This window comes from Scomber scombrus, chromosome 1 (genome assembly GCF_963691925.1).
Source record: "Scomber scombrus chromosome 1, fScoSco1.1, whole genome shotgun sequence".
Lineage (NCBI taxonomy): Eukaryota > Metazoa > Chordata > Actinopteri > Scombriformes > Scombridae > Scomber > Scomber scombrus.
This window is the reverse complement of record NC_084970.1, coordinates 20,871,020-20,892,983: the sequence shown is the minus strand read 5'-3', so window position 1 is coordinate 20,892,983 and position 21,964 is coordinate 20,871,020. Positions and strand designations below refer to the sequence as shown.

Genomic DNA, 21,964 nt, shown 5'->3' with positions numbered 1-21,964 from the left:
ATGCTGATGTTTATCAGGTTTAATGTTTAGTATGTTGAGTCATAGTTTAACATGTTAACCTGCTAATTAGCAAAGAGCAATAAAGTAAAATAGACATTTTGATGTTGCTTAATTATTAATTTCAGTTAATCTCAGGGGCGACAAGAATGTGAGTAACAAATGTTATAGCATTCAATGCAAAAATGATTTAGATTCACTCAGAACCACAAATGTCAACCTCATAGTGGTCCTAGAGAAAACATCAGGGATGATAAAGACAGGCTTCATCCTCTGGGGACCATGAATATCAGTATTACATTTCATGGCAGTCCCTTGAATAGTTGAGATGTTTCAGTCTGGACCAAAGTGGTGGACTGACTGATCAATACTTCCGTCCCAAGATCCACACAGCTAGTGTTAAGTTGAAAAACAACTAAAATATAAATGAGGACACTGTTTCTAAATACCCTCAAAAATAGTTTCTGTTCTGCCATTTTGTGGAATCAGCTGATATGATGTATAATTGGTGTTGGCGTACTAGTAATCAGCAAACACCAGACAATGTATTAACCCGTTTTATTCATCGGTCAGGCTCTAATCTTTCATTTTATACATTTATTTTTATACATGTATTTAATAATCAAAACTGAAATCGAAGTGTGCAGGTGTTGGAAGCATGTTGGCATTGGCTGTTGGCGAGTGGCTGAGAGCTGAAGCTCTGAGGATATCAGTCTGCTTACATCTCTTAGTAAGCAGACTTCATAAATAAAGGGGGCATGGCAAAGGGGGTCTGTGTTAAAAAAAAATGAGGAGGAGATTACACCCCTTTGTCCTTTTGACAATTTAACCCAACTTTCCCCACTGTCAAAGGTGCAGTGGTGCACATTCAGAGTGGAGAATGGCCGTGAAGCTGGCTGTTTCTGAAATGCCCTTTCTGCTTTCTTGTTCTCCCTTCAATCAGTTGATAACTCCGGGCTCTCACAATGCTGCGGCTATCAGTTGCTTTCTTTCCTTCCAGTTCAGATGTCGTCATTTCAGAGCGTTCTTGTGAGTTATTTCAGCAATAGTGAAATCTGTTAAAATCACTGAAGAAAGCATTTCAGAATGGCAGATTAAAATGGAAGAAAAGCAATGTGAAAGTAGTAATCTTGAATATTACTAACCTGTAATTTAATGTATTTCTATGAAGTAATGCTTGTATATTAAAGGACACTCCACCCATTTGCCATTTTCTTCTTTTCTTGGGGAGCAGACTATACATTTTGACTTTCACACTTTGCTCCACTCCCAGTATTCAACAAGAATTAATGACCCCTCATTAATCTGTGTGTGTGTGTGTGTGTGTGTGTGTGTGTGTGTGTGTGTGTGTGTGTGTGTGTGTGTGTGTGTGTGTGTGTGTGTGTGTGTGTGTGTGTGTGTGTGTGTGTGTGTGTGTGTGTGTGTGTGTGTGTGTGTGTGTGTGTGTGTGTGTGTGTGTGTGTGTGTGTGTGTGTGTGTGTGTGTGGAGAGACAGAAAGTCAGACAGGCCGCTGGCCACATGAATGCCTGGTCTTTCAGGGGCACAGGCGGCTGTCTGAAGAAAAACAGACAGCTTTTGTATGAATCCCTGTCTTTTCTCATTTAAAGCACATTAGAGTTCAGTGGCTAAGAGAAATACAAGTGTGCCCTTCATTTTAGGGGGCATCAATGAAAACCTGCTGTTTCTGGTCTTGTCTATGGCATTACAGTCATTACGTTACTTTTGTTGTTTTGTCTCGAGTGATGACTACTGATCAGATTGTGAAAATTACAGAGAACAAGACATTCGCCACAGAGACTCAAATTTCATAATCCTTTGTTATAAAGTGTTGATTACACACGTTTGTTGTAGTGTGTGAAGAGAGCTGGACACACAAATTAAACTAGAAGGATTTTTAACTGATGTTTGATGCTGCAGTTTTTCATACCTAGATGAAACCACAGATGTCTTACAGTTTAAAAATGTTGCTTTGGTCACAAAAAGTCAACAGAAAATTTACAATGTAACCTTGTTTGTTTGCATTTAGGTTACAAGTATGGTAAGTATTTATTTTTTGTCTGCGATGCTGTTTCTGCTTTAATTAGGGCCTGCCTCATTCTTCAGCTGCTATTGTTTTATTGGCGTGTCTGTGTGTCATCATACTATTTTCATACTGTAGCTTGACTCTGCGACACCAGTATCTGTTGCCAGCATGCTTACCTTTTAGCTTCTGCCACCAGTGAGTCTGCATGGGTTTGCTATTGCTGTTTTGTTTGCTGAATGGTGCACTCTGCTGCAATATTCATTCACTGAATGAAGACTGGCCAGTTTTACTTCAAATCATTTTGTAAATGCATGTTGACAAAAGGACTGCGTCCACAACATACAATGTGTAGTCGTTAGTATTCCCTTAAATCAATAAGTTAGTCCATTCAACATTAATGTAAATATATCCCGATGATTTAAAAACCAGAGATTAAAGTAAAGAAACTAACAGCAGAAAGACTCTTAACCAAGTGGGATTGTTGTCCTTCAGTTTTACTTGAGAAATTCTTTGCAATGTTTAGACATACAGGCAAATGCAGCCTTGATAAAAATTCTACTGAATGAGTTTTTAGGAGTATTTTAGTGGTAGATGACAGTTTGCTTGTTGACTAATCTAAGTGCATACCACTGCTAACCATTGTATACTGGAATTCAATTGTCATTGTTTATCACATTCCTTAAAAAGAAAAAAAAAGCTTACACCTTAATAGCGGTGTTGATGCATCATGCCGCACCTCCTCTTTCTGTGCGAGCACTAAGCCTTTTGTGACTGCTGTTAAAGGACCAAGCCGTGAAGGACAAAGCCCTCCAGAGCATGGCCTCCATGTCCTCCGCTCAGATCGTCTCTGCCACGGCTATTCACAACAAGCTCGGCCTGCCAGGCATCCCGCGCCCAGCCTTCCCTGGAGCAGGGGTAAGAGAGCCTCACCGGCACCCCACTATTGATCCATCCTGTCCAGCTTTCACCCAGGGCAGCCATGGGACCCACCATGCCAACACCAGGGCCAAATCACATTACACACCACGGCTTTGCACAACTGCCCCTATCAGATAAGCACATGATCAAAAGGAGTGGTAGTCAAGATAACTACATTCACTGAACTAAGAGCCATTTTGATCTTGTCGCTAACAGCTGCTCAGAATTGGACGTTCTTTGTTCTTTGTTGTCTATACATATATCTCTTTCTCTAGTTATGGCAGGGTATGATATCGACCGGTCAGCCAGGATCCTCACAAGAGTAAGTACTTACTTTGTTGTCAGAAAGTGAAATTGTTTTTTTAAAAGACTACAGTCTCAGATAAATATGGAAATGTTTTTGTTTTTAATATAATTTTCTGTTCTAGTATCAAGCCTTTCACGCAACAAGCCTATCCCATCCAGCCAGCAGTCACAACAGCCATTTCAAGTGAGACTTTACCTGTCAATGATCTAAAATGAGCATCACACTTTCAAACATTGTTTGCTGAATCTGAAAACTTCGCACAGTTCATGATGTTAAGGTCATTGTTTTCCATGTGTGCATTTCTCTGCTTGTTATGAGGAATTTCAAAACAGTCATAGTTGTTACTTCTGTTTCTTTACTCGTACCGTGAGAAATGGCAGATTTTCTTGCTGTAACACACATACGATGATAGAGGTCTAAAACGCTTGGAATATAGTAACAACAACAATAATAAAGGCAGGTTTTGATACTTTGAACCCACCTGTCTTTCCCTCAGAGCACCTTATCGACTGTGCAGCTTCAGTAGGGAAGGAGTGAAGTAAATGTTGGGATTTGTGGATCTGGTCAGACACTGAAATCAAATCAGTTCCTGCAAGTCCAGTCTTTTGCAGATTGAAAAACTAAAATTAAACAAGCAATAAACCTTGGAAAATCTTGTCCCAACATTGGGCCTCATGCAGAAATCATTATCACTATTTTTTTCTTTAACTTGCTTGTGAAAACTAAATGACAGAAATAAGAAAACCCAGTGTCCTATTCATGAAATATGACTTTTGTGAATTAGTATTAATTGTATCGGGTGGGCATTCCTGTGTCTAAGTAAACATAAAAGTGTTTGTTTTTAAAAATCAGAAACCAAAAACATCGGCTATCAGGCGTAATTAACAAGTGGGACACTGGGGCTAAATAATCAAAGAGGGATGAACACAGTGGATACAAAACTTGTTGTTGATGTTGGAGATCAATTTTGGGCTTCTATTTCATGTCAAAGAAATCACTTGGCTTATTGTATATTAAAAACAAACCATTTTGCAAATGTGATGAAAAATTATGGTGAAAAGTGGTAAACTTTTTCTCCAACATTAACTGTGTTTATTTCATGTCCTACAACTTGACACAAAGCTTACTGTGTGCATATTGGACTCCCTCCAACCAGTCGCACAGTTTTGGCATATTTTACTGCATATTTATAATTTGACGACTGTTTTGTTTTAGATCATATCTGAGCTTACGAACGTCTCATGAATGAGTTCTAATGTATTGCTGCTTTGACCTATAAATCATTAATTTAGCTTGTACAATTTGTGAATTACTGGGCATTTTTGATGTTCAGTAATCAGCAGGGAAACCAGTAACCACATCCAGAAGATGTAAAACCTGACTTCCAACAGATCACAGTGTCTATTGCTAACATGACATTAAGATTTCATTTGTTAGTGTTTTAAAATGTACAGTAAAGCAACTCTCACACAGGATGAATTACATTGTCTTGACATCACTGCAGGCTACGAGCCCACAGCAGCTCCGGCTCCCACGGCACCAGCATGGCAAGGCCGCTCCATTGGTACATCTAAACTCCGACTGGTGGAGTTCTCCGCCTTCCTAGAGCAGCAGAGAGACCCAGACTCAGTAAGAAGAGCGTTATACTGAAGCATGAAATATCACTATCTCATGGTGTTCATTCCCACCTCTTATCACCCAGTCCTTTCCTCTATGAATACATTGGGACATTTTCCCAGGCACAGAGTCAGCTGAGAGGAGGCCAATACAAGCTGAGAGAGGAGAAGCTGGGCCTGTAGGGACACACTGCATGAAAACCTGCAGAAATAATGAATGATTGTATATTAATCAGTTCCTTAAAAAGGCATGCCAAAACTATATTTAAGCTGTAGACTCCGGCTCAGCAAGATAATCCACAGACTCGCCGAGTGTCATTTGACAAATCAGCAGCCTCAAATCTCACAAACTGTGTCTCACGTTTCTTGTTTGCTTTAGCAGAAAGCTATTTTTAATATTTTTCCACATTTTCCTGTGCGTTCTCTTTTGGTATCGTTACCGCATGACAACAGCCATTAATCCAACATTCAGCTTAAAATTGTTGAGTTTTTGCCTAAAGGCTACATGCTGGAAAGGCTGCTCTGTGAGCTTTTAAACTGAAGAGCAGCGTCACGTCAGAGTTTCATATGGTCATAATGAGGGCAACAAACCTCTGAAAGTCAAATGTTATTCTCTGATTTTCACTATTGGCTGACCACAGTTTTTATTCACTGTCTGTGAAACAATCCAATTAGTTTTTAGTGAATATAACAAAGCACCCACCTTTTGTTCCTCTAGTAGTTGCCTTTGATGTAGATTTTTTTATTTCTTTAATGTGAGTGAGGACTGAATAATGCTCATTTATGTTTTTTTGAGACAATAAATGTGTACTTAGAGATGGGCTCTGATAGCTGGTTCCATTGGTTTTATTCAGTTCCTGGTCGGCAAACCTGGATTTGCTAAGCTCAGACACCAAAGTATCTCTTATCAAACCTTTTCACCTCTTCTCATTCTTTTTTTTTTTGCGGCAATTAGAAAGGTAGAAACACTTCAAACGCAGCAGATTAGATCAGCTGTAGCTAATTCTGTAAAGCTAAATTAAAAGTTTGGCTGTTCTCTGGTTAATGTGCTCTCTACAGCCGGTGTCTGGATTCAGCCAAAGGTTGTTCGAGTGAAGATGCGTCACTGCGTAACACTACCGTGCTGCTGCGAGGTGGCCGTAGACTCTTCTGTAGAGAAATCAGTGATCACCTATTGTTGATTTAAGACGTTGATTCATGTCAGTATTTTGATCTCATCAGTTTAATAGTTCTGAATCAGGACCTTCAGTTTTTGGTATAGGTAGCTGATGAAGTACAGAAGGCCACAGTGTCAGATACATTTAATTAACATGTCATACATTTTGCTGATCATCTCATTTTCAGGTTGTAAACTTTAATAAGGCTGCCGCTACCGGTGAACAGTGATTGAACACCTTTGAGTCAAAGTTATTTTAGCTTTTAGTCACTTTCAAATGTTGAAGGATGAACATAAGATTTGATAAGGTATTTCAAAAGATTGAGATTTGATATAATGCTATTGAACCCCATCCCTAATGTCACTTTATGGCTTTGTGTAATTTTATGCTTGAGATGAATTGATCAGAAATTTGTTTTTTTTCGCCTTTAACAGAGTTTATAGACTTTGGATGAAGCAGTCTTGCATTCCAGGCTTAGTTTAATACAAATAAGGGGATCAGTTTGTTATTGGCTTTAGCGGACCAGAATGATATTAACTCATTTGTACATCATAAAATAGACGCCTGCAACCTTGCAGACAGCCAAATAAAAATAAAAAGCAATGTTGCACATGCCTATTCATCATCAGTGTAGTCTTGCCAATCTAATTCTGGCAGCCAATTGTTTGTTTGGACTAAAGCTGCTTTATGTGCTCAGAATTGGCTTATTTTACATCAGTAAACCTTTATGTGTTGAGTTTCTGAATATTGATGAGTAATACTTAAATAGATCATTTTTATATTACTTTGTATGTGATCCTAATGTTAAAATTCAAACTGGATATACTGACTGACTATTGATCTAACCTGAAGGGATCATACCTGAGAATAATTTTTTAAACATTCAGTGTTTTAATGATATTTGTGTTTGTTCTTTCAGTACAACAAGCACCTATTTGTACATATCGGGCAGACGAATCATTCCTACAGCGACGCCCTGCTGGAGTCGGTGGACATTCGTCAGATTTATGACAAATTCCCAGAAAAGAAGGGAGGGCTGAAGGAGCTGTATGGGAAGGGTCCACAGAATTCCTTCTTCCTCATAAAATTCTGGGTGAGTGTGATAAATAAACATTGTATGAAATTACCAGTTTGATCAAGTTTTACGAACATGTGTTAATGTCACTGTTACCCCTCTTGCAGCTGCACAATTTTAAATGTTTGAATCTTGTTCAGTGTGTTCAGGTTCGTCTTTAGTGATTGGGTGTAATTGGTCTACATGGAGAAGATTGCTCTCGTAATGTTTGCAGAATGCGTTGCTATATTTGGACTTGCATAGCAGGAGAGCTTTTGATCAAAGCACTCGCTAATTCAGTGTAATATCTCCAAACAATAGCGTGACCTGGTTGCACTCCTAATGGCTGTTTAAACATTGCATGTATTTCCTCCCTGATGCAAAATGCTAACTAGCGGCAGCCAACAAAGTAGGCATGATGCACTTGGACCAAGTCCCCTCAAATTCCTTTTGAAGTGACCGACCAATCTAAATTTCAAATGAAAGACAGAATCTGCACAATAATGAATGTATAACTGCTTTGCTTAATGAAGGAGGAGAACGTTGTAAGAGGATGTCTCCTCTTTTTGTATCCGTAATGAACAGGATGTTCAGGGCATAGAAAGGCTGCCCTCTGAGAACAGACCCGTTCAACCTTGTAAATCAGTCTTTTAACGTAACTTCATTTAATCCTTTTTACAACACATTATTATGCTTATTCAGATGTGGTAAGATGTACTCTTTTTACATGTGACGCACAAGGATGATCCGGACAGCTCTGTGATCAGACATTTAAAAAAAAAAAAAGAGATTCTTAAAAGCAGAATTTAATTTAAAATGTATTTCAGAGTCGACATGACAACATAATTCTGACTTCCTCCAAAAGGCAAACTATAGTAACCTGCTGTGTCCCAGTTCGATATTAACTGTATACTGTATGTACAATAAACTCATCCTCAGAGTTTGCTCTTTTTGTAGTTAATATACAAAAAGGAAATAATATAAAACTTGTCTATTAAACTGTGTCTTTAAAATGCCAGCTACACTTAGACAGCAGAATATTTTTCCAAAAGGTTTTTGGAGGAGTCTCTGGAGCTGTTCCAGAGACTTTTTTATTTTATTGTATTTTTTAAACATTTTTTCCAGCTGTGAGCAGCTCCTCCATTTCCTTTGTGCATTGCACTGCAGGATAAAAGTGCAATGCACAAAGGAAATGGATAAAAGTGTCCATCAACAGTTTAATATGCATGCCAACTGTCGATGAGAGCCGATTAAGTATGCTTTGTCAGTCACTTTTCTTACACGACGTCCTCCTGCTTAATGTAGTCTGGATTTGGATCACAGTGATGGAGTTAAGTAGAGTAACATCATTTAGTCCTCATGACATCAATATTACAGCCAGTAAATGTTTACAGTAAATGTTAATATGGGAGATTTGTAAAATAATGTCATTTAATTATTCAGTGTCTTGTTGTTTCTTGCTGTGGGTATATTATATTATAACATAATATAATAGTATTTAGGTTTCATTGGTGTTACTGATATTTTTTCTCTTCCTTCAACCCTTTCTATATTTGTTCTCCATCAGCAGTTCCTCAACTTTCTTTTTAGAGCAAGGCACCATTTCACAACAAATGTTCTGTCATGGATCCCCTCCTTTAAGCTGAGCACTGCCTTTTGTGTTACTATGACAACCAGTGACCATGTGTTGTCATGAGTTAGTGTTTTATCCATTTTTAATACCATAATTCAATTTTTTTTTTTTTAAATCTTCTTTTTTGAAAACCATAACATAATTAAATTAAAAGTCACCTCAGTTAAAGTTGGTGAAATTATATTTTATAATACTAAACAGATATAGAATAACAATCTGCTCTTTAATCCTTTTGATATCCGCTTTTTTTAAAATATTGTATATCTGCCTGTTTTTTGTCATGCGTTTTGTGTGTATTACCTATTTTGTAAATAAGACCATACGTATTATTTGCCACTGAATGCTCTCTGCCTCCCAGGCCGACTTAAACTGCAACATCCAAGATGATACTGGATCTTTCTACGGAGTCACCAGTCAGTATGAGAGCTCGGAGAACATGACCATCACCTGTTCAACAAAGGTCTGCTCCTTTGGAAAGCAAGTGGTCGAGAAAGTTGAGGTATGGACTCAAATCTTTCCAGTCCTGTAAATCAATGCTTAAAGAGTGAACTGTGAAAGTTTTAAGTTATTGTTATGTTTAGTTTTTTATATCATTAATACATTTTCCATGTGCTTTTGGGCATTTTTCTTTCCTTCCTTCCTTAGACTGAATACGCGCGGTTTGAGAATGGACGCTTTGTCTACCGGATAAGCAGGTCTCCCATGTGTGAATACATGATCAACTTCATCCATAAGCTAAAACATCTGCCAGAGAAATATATGATGAACAGTGTGCTGGAGAACTTCACTATCTTATTGGTAATCACCTCACTGACCTGAGTGGGCGAGTTCCCGCTACAGGACCCTCATTCTTCTTCTTTTTCACTGTCAGGGTGTGTTGGTGGCTCCAGCTGGCTTTAAAAAAAAAAAGGGAGGGAGTTGACTGGATCTTGAGAGGAGTTCCTCTCGCTGGTCTTGCATTCCTGTCATTCCACAGGGGATGAAACACATTGTCAGGAGCCTCATTATCTGCAGGGGGAGAGGGGGAATAAGAGGGGGCAGGAACCCCTGTTATTAGCCATCACATGGGGTCTTAAATTGTCATTCAACACCACTGAGAAAGCAAAAAATAAAGAGATGAGAGGCGTGGATCCATATGTTGCGGTGTGCACTGAAAATAGTGACCTGGGACCAGATGAATAAAGGATGCATGTAAAAGAAAAGTACCACGCATGTACCACGTCCTACATAACAGATATTTACAAAGAGTGAGTGGGCAGCAAGCACATCTTCATAAATACATACATTCTTTAAACCATGTTCACACAAGAGTTCAGACCCGTCAGTAAAAAAAAGTAGAGCAAAGCAGTGGTGAAGGTTCACACATTACGTTGCCAGAGCAGTCATTGTTATGTGCACTGATGCACTGTTACACACACACGGCTTTAGGCATCACTTGTTAAATGGGTGTGTATTGGTTATCTTTCAGTCATCATGATTAAATGTTGTTTCACAAACTTTACAAAATGCTTCCCTATAATGGATTAAATTAGATAAGTAAGAGGGGGAAAAATGCCTCTATTATGAATTAAGATGATAAAATTGAATTGATTACGGAAGTTTTTATTTTAATGTTTTACTTATTCTCTGACAATGGAGAGTTCATGAATGTGGCTTTGATTGGTATTTTAAAAAAAATCATTCTTTAGAAACAAAATATCACAATCGGTGAAATTGGCGACTTTATTTTTCCATCTAATCTAATACAACCTTTAATCAGATCATCTGTAGACATCTGGACGTATGATTTGACACCAGCACGAGCTTTCTGGGGTTGTTTTTTTTTTTTTGTGTCAGTCGTCTCTACTAGAAACTGACTGTCTGTTCTCTTGCAGGTGGTGACGAACAGGGACACCCAGGAGACACTGCTATGTATGGCGTGTGTGTTTGAAGTTTCGAACAGTGAGCACGGCGCCCAGCATCATATCTACAGACTGGTGAAGGAATGAGAAGCTCTGAGTTCTCTGAGCTCTCAGAGCTGAACCCCCCCCCCCTCTAAATCCCCCTCTTTTCATAGACTTTCCAACCTCAAAACAAGTGGCAGTGCCTCTACCTGAAAGTCACACCTACAATGCTTTTTGGTCATGGTATCGGCTTAAGTCGGTTGTTATGAATTTGTTTTTAATATAAGTGTTTGTAATTTGACTGCAGCTGTGAATTGCGGTACAGTTGTTTTATGTTTAAATACGGGAATTCTCATTTAAAAATATGTTGAGTTGCTCTCTGTTGGGTATAAATGTGGCCGTTCTTAAAGAATTTACTAGATTAATTTGGTAAATGGAAATATGCGTGTCGTCTTTTTCTGCTTTGTTATGTAGACTAAGAAAAAAAAAAAGTTTACTGGCCTTTTCTACCAGTGTTCTGATGTGGTCTGTGTAATATGTTTGAGTGTGTTTCGTATGTCTGTAGTTCATAATTTGTGAGCATACATACTGTAGATATACAGACATGCACCCACAGCAAATAGATTTTCCAAAGAAACAAAACTAACAACACTAAATACAGTAGTTGAGAGCAAGTGATCATGGATGTGAATATTGCTAAATTACTGCTATTTCTTTTATTTTTTTTAAAATCAGTCTTGAGTTGTATATTTATCCCTGTTAAAGCACTCCAAGTCTTAGACACTAACAACAGAAAGAATGCACTGTGAAAATATTACAAACGTTTTGCCTGCATCTGCTCCGTGAACGTAGGCGGTCCTGCGAAGCATTTCTGATTCTTTCCTCTGTGACAAGAGAATTTTAAGATTTTCGACAGGAGAAAGCACTGCTAAAATTACTTTAACCGGACTCTCATCTTGTCCAAAAGCACTTTGTTCCCCTCCCTGGACTTGCCTTAGTGATGCTTACTTTTCTTTTTTGTCTCCTTTTGAAGATCCGTGTTTTTTAAGACAACAGTTTAAATAATCATAACACTATAAATCACTTGTAGAGAGCAGGCCTTGTTCAGTATGCCACGGCGTCACCCCTGAAAGACTCTCAGAATATCGTTCCCCTCTGGGATCACGGTGTGAAATAACTCCAAGCCAGAGTGTTGCTGCCTTTGTGTTCACACTATGTTCACATGTTTCTGTGGCCTACACCAATGCCGAGCCTTAAACATGTTACAGCTGTGTGAACGCCAAAAGATGCCACTAAAACTGTGATCTCTACGCTGGAAAGACTCTTTATGTGTTTGCGTTATGGAAATAATTCACAATACAAATCTGCCAAAGTGTAAGTGTACAGTGCCTTAGAGTATATTCGAACATTACCAAACATTTCCCTTTGCTTTGTTTTAAGACTATGATCAGTTTTTTGGATGAGAGGCTAAAAATCACTCACCAGTATAACTCTTAGTTCATCTCCACATATGAAAAATTATGTTTCCTATGATTGGTACACTCCTACAAATACAGTTTTTTGGGGGGGTTTTGCGAGTCAGTACAGTTGTGTTAATTTGTTAGTTTTCAAATGTATGCGTAGAAACCGTTAAAAAGCATTATACAGTTTCTATTTTTCTCTAACTGTAATATGTTCATAAAATATCAGCCTTTTTCTAAGTGTGTACTATAAACACAGACTGACTGCCTTTCCTGTTGTAAAAGACCAAAAATACACAGATACAGTCAATCTCTAGTCATGTCCTGCATGGTAGCAAGGAAGTGCCTTTGGTTTGAAAATTTACAGCTTCAAGAACATCAAACTGACAGAAATTTTAAAAAATTAATGTTGCTAGACCAAAAATGAGACATAAGTGAAACCAATCACCACATTTGCCTTTTTAAAGGATTTTAATGATAGTAGGGGAAAGCTGGTTACTGGTAAATGATATATATTCATTTTATTATGATGTAAATTGATTTCAGAAATAATGTATTTGAAGAAGAACCTGTTTCTTTGCTCGAGGTCAAAGACTGACAGACCTGCTGATAAAGTACAGCAGCTGACTGCACGCAGGATGTCAACTCCTAAACACCGCAGCTCTCTGCTTCGTGCACACTTGCAGGTTCAAGTGTTGTTCTTTTCTTTCTTTAAAAAAAAAACTGTTTGGAGACATTATTGTTTCCTCTTTCCTGCGACGACACACTCGCATGATGTGAAAACCACAGAAACATCAAACTTTCACGATGTTACCTTTAATGACGCAGACGCAGCTGTGGATGAGGCAGGGACCAAACAAGCTTGTATCATTTATTATCTTTCAGAACAGAAAGTTAATTAATAGTAAGCTATAAATACATTAATTCACACCAACTCGAAAACTTTTAATGTGGTTAAATGTAAAATGTATCCATAGAAATTCTGAAATTGTTTCCAAAACCAGGTCCTAAGTGGGCTAAAAGATGCTGTTTCATAAACTGAACTAATTTTAAAACTACTAGTGTTGACGAGGCCGTCGAGGTTAATACTTTTCACCATAAGGACCATAGATACTCAAACATTTACCGTCTCTAACAAGAAATATAATCAAAGTATTTTAATCGAAGAAGCTCTAAATAATTGCAGACAATGTCTCTGGTGGATGCAGATAAAGTTCAATCATTCAGTATTTTGCCACAGTCCTGTGGACACTGTGGAGTTTTAATAGGCTTTTTTCTTATGTTTACCCTGTGTATCTGTTCACATTTATTGATTACATAGTGAGATGTTCCTGTTTTCTTATTGTACTTGTATACAGTTGTACTTGGTTTTGTGATGACAGTGTATATTGCAAGCCCAATAAGATGGTAATGATGTTACTGCTGCACTGCTGGTACATTGTGACATGTGGTTTCAACACTAAAACAGCAGGACTGATGCCTTCGATGGCACGAATGTCTGGTCAACTATTTCAATACAAAATGGCCACACACAAAATAAAAAAATAGCTAAGTCAAGGAATTAATGCTACAAACATATCAGCAGTTTGGCTCTTGTTATTTGTAATTTTGTCGAAGAGTAGGTACTGGTACCTTTTTTTTGTTTTATGACCATTTTCAGATGGTGGCTTTAAAGTGATTTTTCACATAGCTCACATAGTTGTCATACACACATTTGGGTTTTGTGTGCAGACTTTTTTTGTAAAAAGGTGCTTTGTACAAAAGGATATCTTAGCTTTTCTTGGTACAGATGTGTGATATCTTTTCATATCCATGCGTTGGAGCAAGCAAGGAAGAGAAAAGAAGCTCTGCTATGTTTGTGTGTTCTGCATATGGTCTTGTCTTTGCTCCGTAACATTATGATGCCTTCTTGATAATAGTAGATATTTTGTAGCTTTCTAGATACTTTGTATGTATGCAATATTGAAGTTAAATAAAAATGAAAAATATCGGCTTGTTTTTGTTGTCACTACAATAAAACATTCAACATAATTACTGTGCAGTTCATTGTTCACTCAGGCAGCCGAATGAATGAATCTTCATCCAGTTAAGTCTGAGCAGTAACAGGAGCCAGTTTCACATGACAGGAAACAGTTTAATGTAAGCCAATGTAGTAAGAACATTCAACACAAGAGGGAGACATCGTTCATTTAAAATAATTGCACTTTGATTTTTTGTCCCTTTGAGTTAATTCATGGGTTAAACCATAAATATAATGTATTCGTTTCATTAATGCAGAGTCATATATAACAATTGAAAGCAAACCTTTGGCATTGCAATCAGAAATAATAAACATTAAGTGTCTCACCAGTGATCATTTTGACCATTTAAATTACAGGTATAGTAACACATGAATTAACAGTTTCAAGTGATGGATGATAAATAAAACTAAAATGGGAAATATTAGTCTTTCTGCTGTTTTCACACGCATTGAAAATGAAAATGAAATATATCAGCCTGATACTGTGGTTTTGAGTTTTTTGGTTGAGTGACTCTTTGGAGGTAGTAGTAACCCTTTTTGTCCAAAGGAAAGTTCACACAATAAACTTTTACTCTGAAAACTGTGATAGTAGAATTGATTATTACACCTGGACTGCAGCCCAACTGCTGGCACAAATTATAGTCATGAAAGGACTAAAACTGGTCTTTCTTCAGGAGATCTGACAGATTTCAATGAAAGTTGGCGTCTATGGGCCAAGAAAAACTGGTTAGTTTTTGGAGTGGATAGCACCACCATGTGGCCATGTATAAACACTTTACACTCAATCAGCTCCTGAATTATGAGTTCTACAAGCAAATTCACATTTTTCTAGTTTCAAGAAAGACCATTTTAGCTTTACAACTGAGTGAAAGTATTTAACCTTCAGGTGGCACAACACAAACATAAATTTACTACAAATCTGACTCAGATGATTTTATCTTTGCACAAAACCATGATCCTCCTAGAATTGAAGTACTCTCCAAAAGTCAGTCCATGTGTATTTAATGCAGATCCAAATCTAAGTAACAGATACAATACATATTAAAACAGTTTCTATGCCAGTAAGACATTTAAAAGCCTGCACACGTTAGTGGAGGTACACGCTCTTTAAGTATGTTATATTTCATCAGGATGGCTGTGATCTGTAACAGAAACTGGTTCAAGCAAAGACAGTCATGGCTTCACCAACTGTGGATTCAGACAGGAGCAAAACCCTTACCCAACTAATCAAATGTTAGACCACCACAACACAGGTGCAAAAAACAGGCGCACTTCTTCAACCACACGTTTTGATAAAAAGATGTTCATTAAAATGTCTCGGATTTTGACTTGACAGTGATAAATAAATCTGCTGGGCGACACAGCAGCACTGTCGACAAAACACACACAAAACGAAGTCTGTTTAAAAGAGACGAGCAACTGTTTTCTTTTTTACTTCGAGGCTCTTACTTTCATCAAGGTTTAAGTCTGAAAGTAATTCTGGCATCAGTCAATAAGAAGAGGAAAATAAACTATTAGCTAACAGAGAGAGTCCTCATCGATCTTTAAAAAAGTGAAAACAGAAAACACTTTAAAAACAGAGTATGAGTTTGTATCAGGGACAGACCAAAGCTGCACAGAGCACACAGTTACTAATCAGTCACTCCTCTTGTTGATCATCTATAAAGCCTTTTAGCCTCCAGCTATCTGCACCATCAACTTCAATATCACTGACCTCTTGGGGTCATTTACCTTCTCCAGTTTCTGCCCTTTCGCTCACATCAACAAAACAAAACTGACCCTGAATATTCAGATCGCTGAACACCACTCCACTCAGATTTCTGCCTCCGCTGCACAATGAGTGTCTTTGTTTTCAGCTGTGTCTCTGCTGCATCCCTGTGATGACAGCAGGAGGTATAGACATTTGTCTCTTTGCTGTCAAATAATTTTTCGTAATTATGTGATTTGAAATTGTTTCACTGTTGATATTTTAGGTTACCAAATTACATTTTGCCCAAATGAATCTCTTGGTGGTGTATAGACGCCTGGTTATGGACGACATCTTCCTGTGACTGAGCTAGAAGTGCACAAAACGGTCACACAAATGTTACAGGACAAGCTTGTGTATAATCGTTATGGCAGCTTCAATCTTGACAAAGAAAAAAAAAAGAAAAAAATTACAGGCAGGACAGATGACACAAACTAAAACTCTCAAAGAACATGAACACAATGTCACACAAAAGGAAATGGTAATTCAGTCCGATTAAATAAAGTCAAGAATAAAACGTTCAGAGTGAGAGACAGACTAATCAAATAGTTCAATCTTTAAAGCTGTATTATACAATGCTATTTTATAATATTAAACGATAATTAAGTGGCTTCCTGTTGGTGCGAGATGAGTGTTGATTTGATGCCATTATGCTTTTCCTTATTGTCATATTATATATACTAATATATATAGATTGCTTTGGTTCATTTTTAAATGTGGCCAAAGTATGAGATAATGAGGCAAAGGTACAAAGAAGTTAATTCCTGAAAGCAAACGTAAACCTGCTTCAAACCACTCTGAACGCTCAGTTTCCAAGGTATTTTCTATTTTCATCCCAAGCTGACATCAACTTGTGATGGGTTTTTTATATGATCTGCAGAAACACAGCGCTCGAGTTAATTGCTCTGCTCTGCAAACATTATGGTGTTTTTCCATTATTTTGGGGGTAATCACACTGAGCCATGACTTAAGTCAAGCTGGCACGCTGTGAGTGTTTTTCCATTACACAGCAGGATAAATTAAAATAAGTAGTTTACCTGTTGGAGGTGTGCTGGTCATTTCCAACTCTTCAAACATCATCATCACTGTGACTTTCAGCTTTTACTATTCCTCCCATATGTTGTTGTGTAGACTGATTTTTAGTGCTGCTAAGGCTCTGCTAATTAGGTGAGGAACATGTTTCATTTCCTGTACATTTTTCATAATAAAAGGCTCATGTTATTTAGTCATTTGAAAGCTTTTAATATGAAGCAGTAAATGTTGGGTTTGCATCAGCAGTAACTTAATATGATAAGACTGCCTGTTAAGAGACAGAGGCTGAAGTGAGGGGCTGCATAAAGGGCCAGTATAAGATAACTATAAGATTAATCCGGAGTTTTAAAACTGTTAATCATGCAAAGTTAATGTAGTAGAGTCCCAGAATAAAAATATAGGGCTGGAAAAGAGCATAACCGATCCTCTTTAAATTGCATTAAAAGTCAAAAAAAGACTCAAAACAATTTTTTATTTATTTTTTCAAAGACATAATCTATACATATTTCATCCCCAGTTACTGTAACTCCTGATATCACTTGAGGAAATGATATTTGTTACTGTAGCTGTGTTCCAATTATAGTTTATTAAATTGCATTTTCATAATTTATAAGTGTTTTATTTTCCACTTGATGCACACTGATTTGAACAGAATTAAAAAGTACTTACCACATGCACAACATTTCTTCTTGAAACAATGGACACCATGAGTAAAGCCCCATCATGGCACAGAAAATACTATCTTGTGATCATCACTGTGCATTTAAAACTGAATCCATCATGGCTCCAGCTCACAATATGAAATCTTGCTATTTGGGAGTCATGTGATCACAGCAAAGCCAGCCCCGAGAAGGCAAACGCAAACGTGTTTCCTTGGCTTGGCCTCAGGAAAGTGGACCTCCCAACCTCCAGCCCCATCAGCAACTTCTCAGACGTTTCTGAGACGCAGCAGGCGCGCATAAAGGGGAAATGGAGACAGCCGCACTTGACTCCGGAGACGCGGATTTAAATCGATTTTAAGATGACTCTTTTCAAAATGTTTATTTATAAGTAGGATAGTTTGCTTAACAATGGAGCCTGAGGAGAGTAAGATATCAGTGTGGGTCTGCCGGGAGGAAAAGCTCGTCTCCGGCTTGTCAAAGCGCACAACCTGCGCTGATGTTGTCAAAGTTCTTCTGGAGGACCAGGACACGCAGCACGGCCTCTCTGGGTGCACACAGCCTTACTGCATCGTGGAGAAATGGAGAGGCTTCGAGAGGATTTTGCCGAACAAAACCAAGATTTTACGGCTGTGGATGGCGTGGGGAGAGGAGCAGAGGAACGTGAAGTTTGTGCTGGTGAAAAGCGAGGCGTCTCTGGCGAACCACGGAGCCCGGAGCGCAGAGGCTCGTGTGGTGCTCAGCAAACAGAGTCCCTGTGTTTCCAAAGGGACCGTGCGGTCTCCCATGGGTGGCATCTCATCCGAAAAGCAGCGCCGGATTGTCAGGAAAGCTTTCAGAAAGTTGGAGAAGATCAATAAAAAAAGGGCGCAGGCGGCGCACAGAGACGCGTCTTCTGCTGAAAAGATGGAAACTTTGGTGCATCTTGTGATTTCTCAGGATCATACAATCCGCCAGCAGATTCAGAGGATTACTGAACTGGACACTGAGATTGAAAGGTGCGAGGCAAAAGTGCATTTTGACCGAATTAAAAGGCACGGGATTAATTATGTGCAAGACACGTATTTACTGGATGATGCTGAGACTTCCAGCCGAGAGGGAGACAAACTGTGTTCAGCGGAGACTGTGGCCAAGTTTGAAGAGTATGTTCGGCAGTGTGAGGAGCTGGTGAGACTGCAAGAGGAGCTGTGGGATCAGGAGGCTCACATAGACATCATCACGGTGCAGATTCAGGAGGAGCTGAATCACCGCTGGATGCAGAGGAGGCAAGAGGAGCTGCACAAAAAAGACGCAGAGCCCGGTGAGGGCACACCATATGTCCCCGGCACCGAGGCTGACACATCAGAAAACCAGCTGCTTTTGGAAAGAGAGAGGATCAAAACGCAACTAGATGCGAGTTTATACATCGGCCTGCGCCTCAACACGGATTTAGAAGCTATTAGGAGCGATTTAGAGTTGACCCAGGAGATTTGCGAGGCGAGGGAGAAGGAGATGAGGGATTTGCTGGAGAAAGTGAACATTTTGGCCATAGAGGAAGGGACAGCCAGTGAGGGGAGATGTAGGCCTAGTCACGGGACAGATGATAAAATGGGGATGATGATCACTTTGGACAGGAAAAGCGAGTGGGTGGAGCAGGCCAGGGGTCTGTCCAAATCTCACAGTGTGAACGACGACGACTCAGACACTGGCTTAAGCTCTTTGCATAGTCAGGACTCAGACAGCCACCCGGTGTGGGAGTCACTTGTTTAGGATTTAGAGACTCTTTTCTTACTGAAAATTACTTTTACAGTCTCAGGGATCATATTCACTCAGAAGAAACCGAAAATTTGGGACAACATTCCCACAGGGAGGATTAGAGATTGGAGTATAAACTTTGTTTTCCAGCATCTTTTATTGCATCACTATTATATGGACTAATCATGATATTCCCTATATTTTTATAACATCCTTCTTAAACTCATCAAACTACTAAAGTTTTTTGTATTGGTTGTCTCACCAAGAAAATTGTCATGTTAAAATTAAAATAAACTGTTTTTGTAGCTTGTTGGTGAACCTCCTCTTTTCTCTTTGTTTTGGCACGAGAAGAATAACGTCATGATTGTCAAAGTCATTGCTGCGAGTTAAGAGATGACATGAGGGGAACCTGTGAAAGTGGGACATTTACACATCCTCTGCCTTGCACCTGCTGAGACAGAGCAGGGTGATGCAGCCAAAACATAAAGTCAAAGGTCTTTAAGATTATTCTCATCTTTCACTGTGACCCAGACACTGAGTAATAAAAAAAACAACCTCTTAGCTCTGAATCAAAAAGTCATACAGTAATAATATCTGAAGTCAAAACAGACACAAAGCTCAAATAGTCTGCTCGACATCCCGGTCGACCCACAGCTGTAAGCACAAATGACCGCTTACAGATGATATGCAGTGACATTTTACACACAAACTGACAGACTCACACACACACACAGAAAAATGTATGTGTTAATCAATACGGCTTCTGCTGAACAATATCAAGAATCAACTGATATCTCAACTTGGTTGTTTTTTTTTTTTTTTTCATGAGTCATTCACAGTTTCAGGACAGCGACACACAGCCTCCACATTTTATCTGCCAACTGCTAAAAAATGATAGCCTAAATGAAAACAAGCATGTTTAAGGTCAATTAAGGTCCTTGATGAATCTCTGCACGGTCTGTCTGCCTTTCCCCAAGTTTGACTCACTGACGGGGAGGAGCAGATTTGCTGGTGGGGTGAAAAGAAAATCTTCAGTCTGGAAAATCCCTTATGAAATGTTTTGGGTTTTTTAAATGCCAGATTATAAATGTTTGGATGTTGTGGACAATTTTACTGTGAGAATATTTACAATTTATGATTCATATTCTGCAAACTTTTGTGAGGTTGAGAAAAAGATTTTCCTCCCTTACATGTTTTTCTTTGCTGCCTCTAACTCCTGACATAAACTGACCAATAAACTGTGTCATATTTGCAGTCTATTAAGTTCCGGATAATTCATGCTCATTGACCTCAATTTAACCCATTTTAATTAACAACCCTGTTTTAACCTTTTTTATGCAAGATTAATGATTCAACAGCTAAAACTCACTGCGGCTCATATTAATAAATCAGGAATGGTGTGTGGCTGTTATTCTTTAGTCATGATCAAATTTGTGTCATGGCTCAGTGGACAACAGCAGCTGCCCTCCAGAAACATCAGTAACTACGAATCTTGTCTATATTTCTGGCCCTATTGCATTTTATAAACTTTGTGTCAAAGATACAGATGGTGACAAAAAAGTGTGATTCCAGCCTTTAACCATTTTTAGATCTAACTTTTCTTTTATAATGCAGCTGTCACATTACACTGTGTCCACGGGATGGCAAAGCTCTGAGTTTGATTAGTGGCCCTGACACATACACCATGTCCTGTTACATAAACAAAAATACTCAGTGTATGTGCAGAACAGTACATGACATCCCTGCAGCTACTGAAAAACACCTTTTATCTGGAAAAATATGACTCTACTGCTGCTCACTCCAGTCTATCTACTGTGAGAAAAGTTTCAATAGGTTTATGTCTTCATTTTCAGTAGTTTAATTCTTTACAGTTGTTTTTTTTAAAGATAGACGCCTTTATTTAGCAGTAGACCGACTGGAAACATGGGAGAGAGAGGGGGGTGTGACATGCAGCAAAGGACCTCCGATCGGGATTCGAACCAGGTCGGCTGCGTATGGCATATGCTCTAACCACTCGACCACCTGCGCACCCCTTTAGAGTTTTTTTAAACGATAATCAGACATCTAATTATCACTGAGGTGTGCATTGACACACTGTTAAAGTTACTTTTCAAACTATCAGCCAAACCCAAACAAAACATTAAGTGGCACACTTAAAGGGTTTAAAGAAAGGACACAGATGCTCAGCTGACAACACAATTTCAGCCTCGAGCCAAAACAAGCTGCCACTCCGATGGTTTTTAATGTCCTGATATTAATTTTTTCTCGGTCATTTCTTTCTTGAATGACAAGAAATTGTAAAATGTTTTTGAAGCAATGTGCTATGAAACTGACCACAACAAAAGGTATCGCAAATATCAAAATACATATAACAAATACATATAATTATACTTCATATCAATATATTTAATTAGATATTAACATACTTCATATTGTGCCAAAACATTTCTTCCATGGTTTCATATTATAGAAAAACAGCGTGCATGAGCCTCACAGATACAGTACCAGTCAAAAGTTTGGACCCACTTTTTCATTCAAGGGAACAGAAAGATGTGTCCAAACTTTTGACTGATACCTTTATATCAGCTGCAGTGACAGTTTGTACCCGTCAGGTTTTAAATGGTTAAAGGTTGGATGAGAGGTAGTATTCAGTGTGTTTAAAGGACAGCCCAACAACAACAAACTATCTCCTTAAATGATGGGACAGAGTGGGATGTAAACTT

General features: G+C 38.5%; 2 protein-coding genes across 2 annotated transcripts in view; both read left to right on the top strand.

Moving 5' to 3' along the window:
* The window catches only part of tead1b (TEA domain family member 1b), a 37,424-nt gene extending 23,387 nt beyond the window's left edge, over positions 1–14,037 (top strand). Inside the window, exons 4-12 of the mRNA XM_062423002.1 lie at positions 2,025–2,036; positions 2,805–2,936; positions 3,215–3,261; positions 3,368–3,429; positions 4,751–4,875; positions 6,939–7,112; positions 9,065–9,205; positions 9,352–9,504; positions 10,581–14,037. Coding sequence (XP_062278986.1) covers positions 2,025–2,036; positions 2,805–2,936; positions 3,215–3,261; positions 3,368–3,429; positions 4,751–4,875; positions 6,939–7,112; positions 9,065–9,205; positions 9,352–9,504; positions 10,581–10,694 — 960 coding nt within the window. The 3' untranslated portion in view covers positions 10,695–14,037. The remainder of the gene's footprint in view (positions 1–2,024; positions 2,037–2,804; positions 2,937–3,214; positions 3,262–3,367; positions 3,430–4,750; positions 4,876–6,938; positions 7,113–9,064; positions 9,206–9,351; positions 9,505–10,580) is intronic.
* A 3,881-nt stretch (positions 14,038–17,918) lies between these two features.
* LOC133980316 (ras association domain-containing protein 10-like) lies at positions 17,919–19,256 on the top strand. Its single transcript, XM_062419009.1, has one exon. The coding sequence runs from the start codon at positions 17,919–17,921 to the stop codon at positions 19,254–19,256; it is 1,338 nt and encodes a 445-aa protein (XP_062274993.1).
* The last annotated feature ends 2,708 nt before the right edge of the window (positions 19,257–21,964 follow it).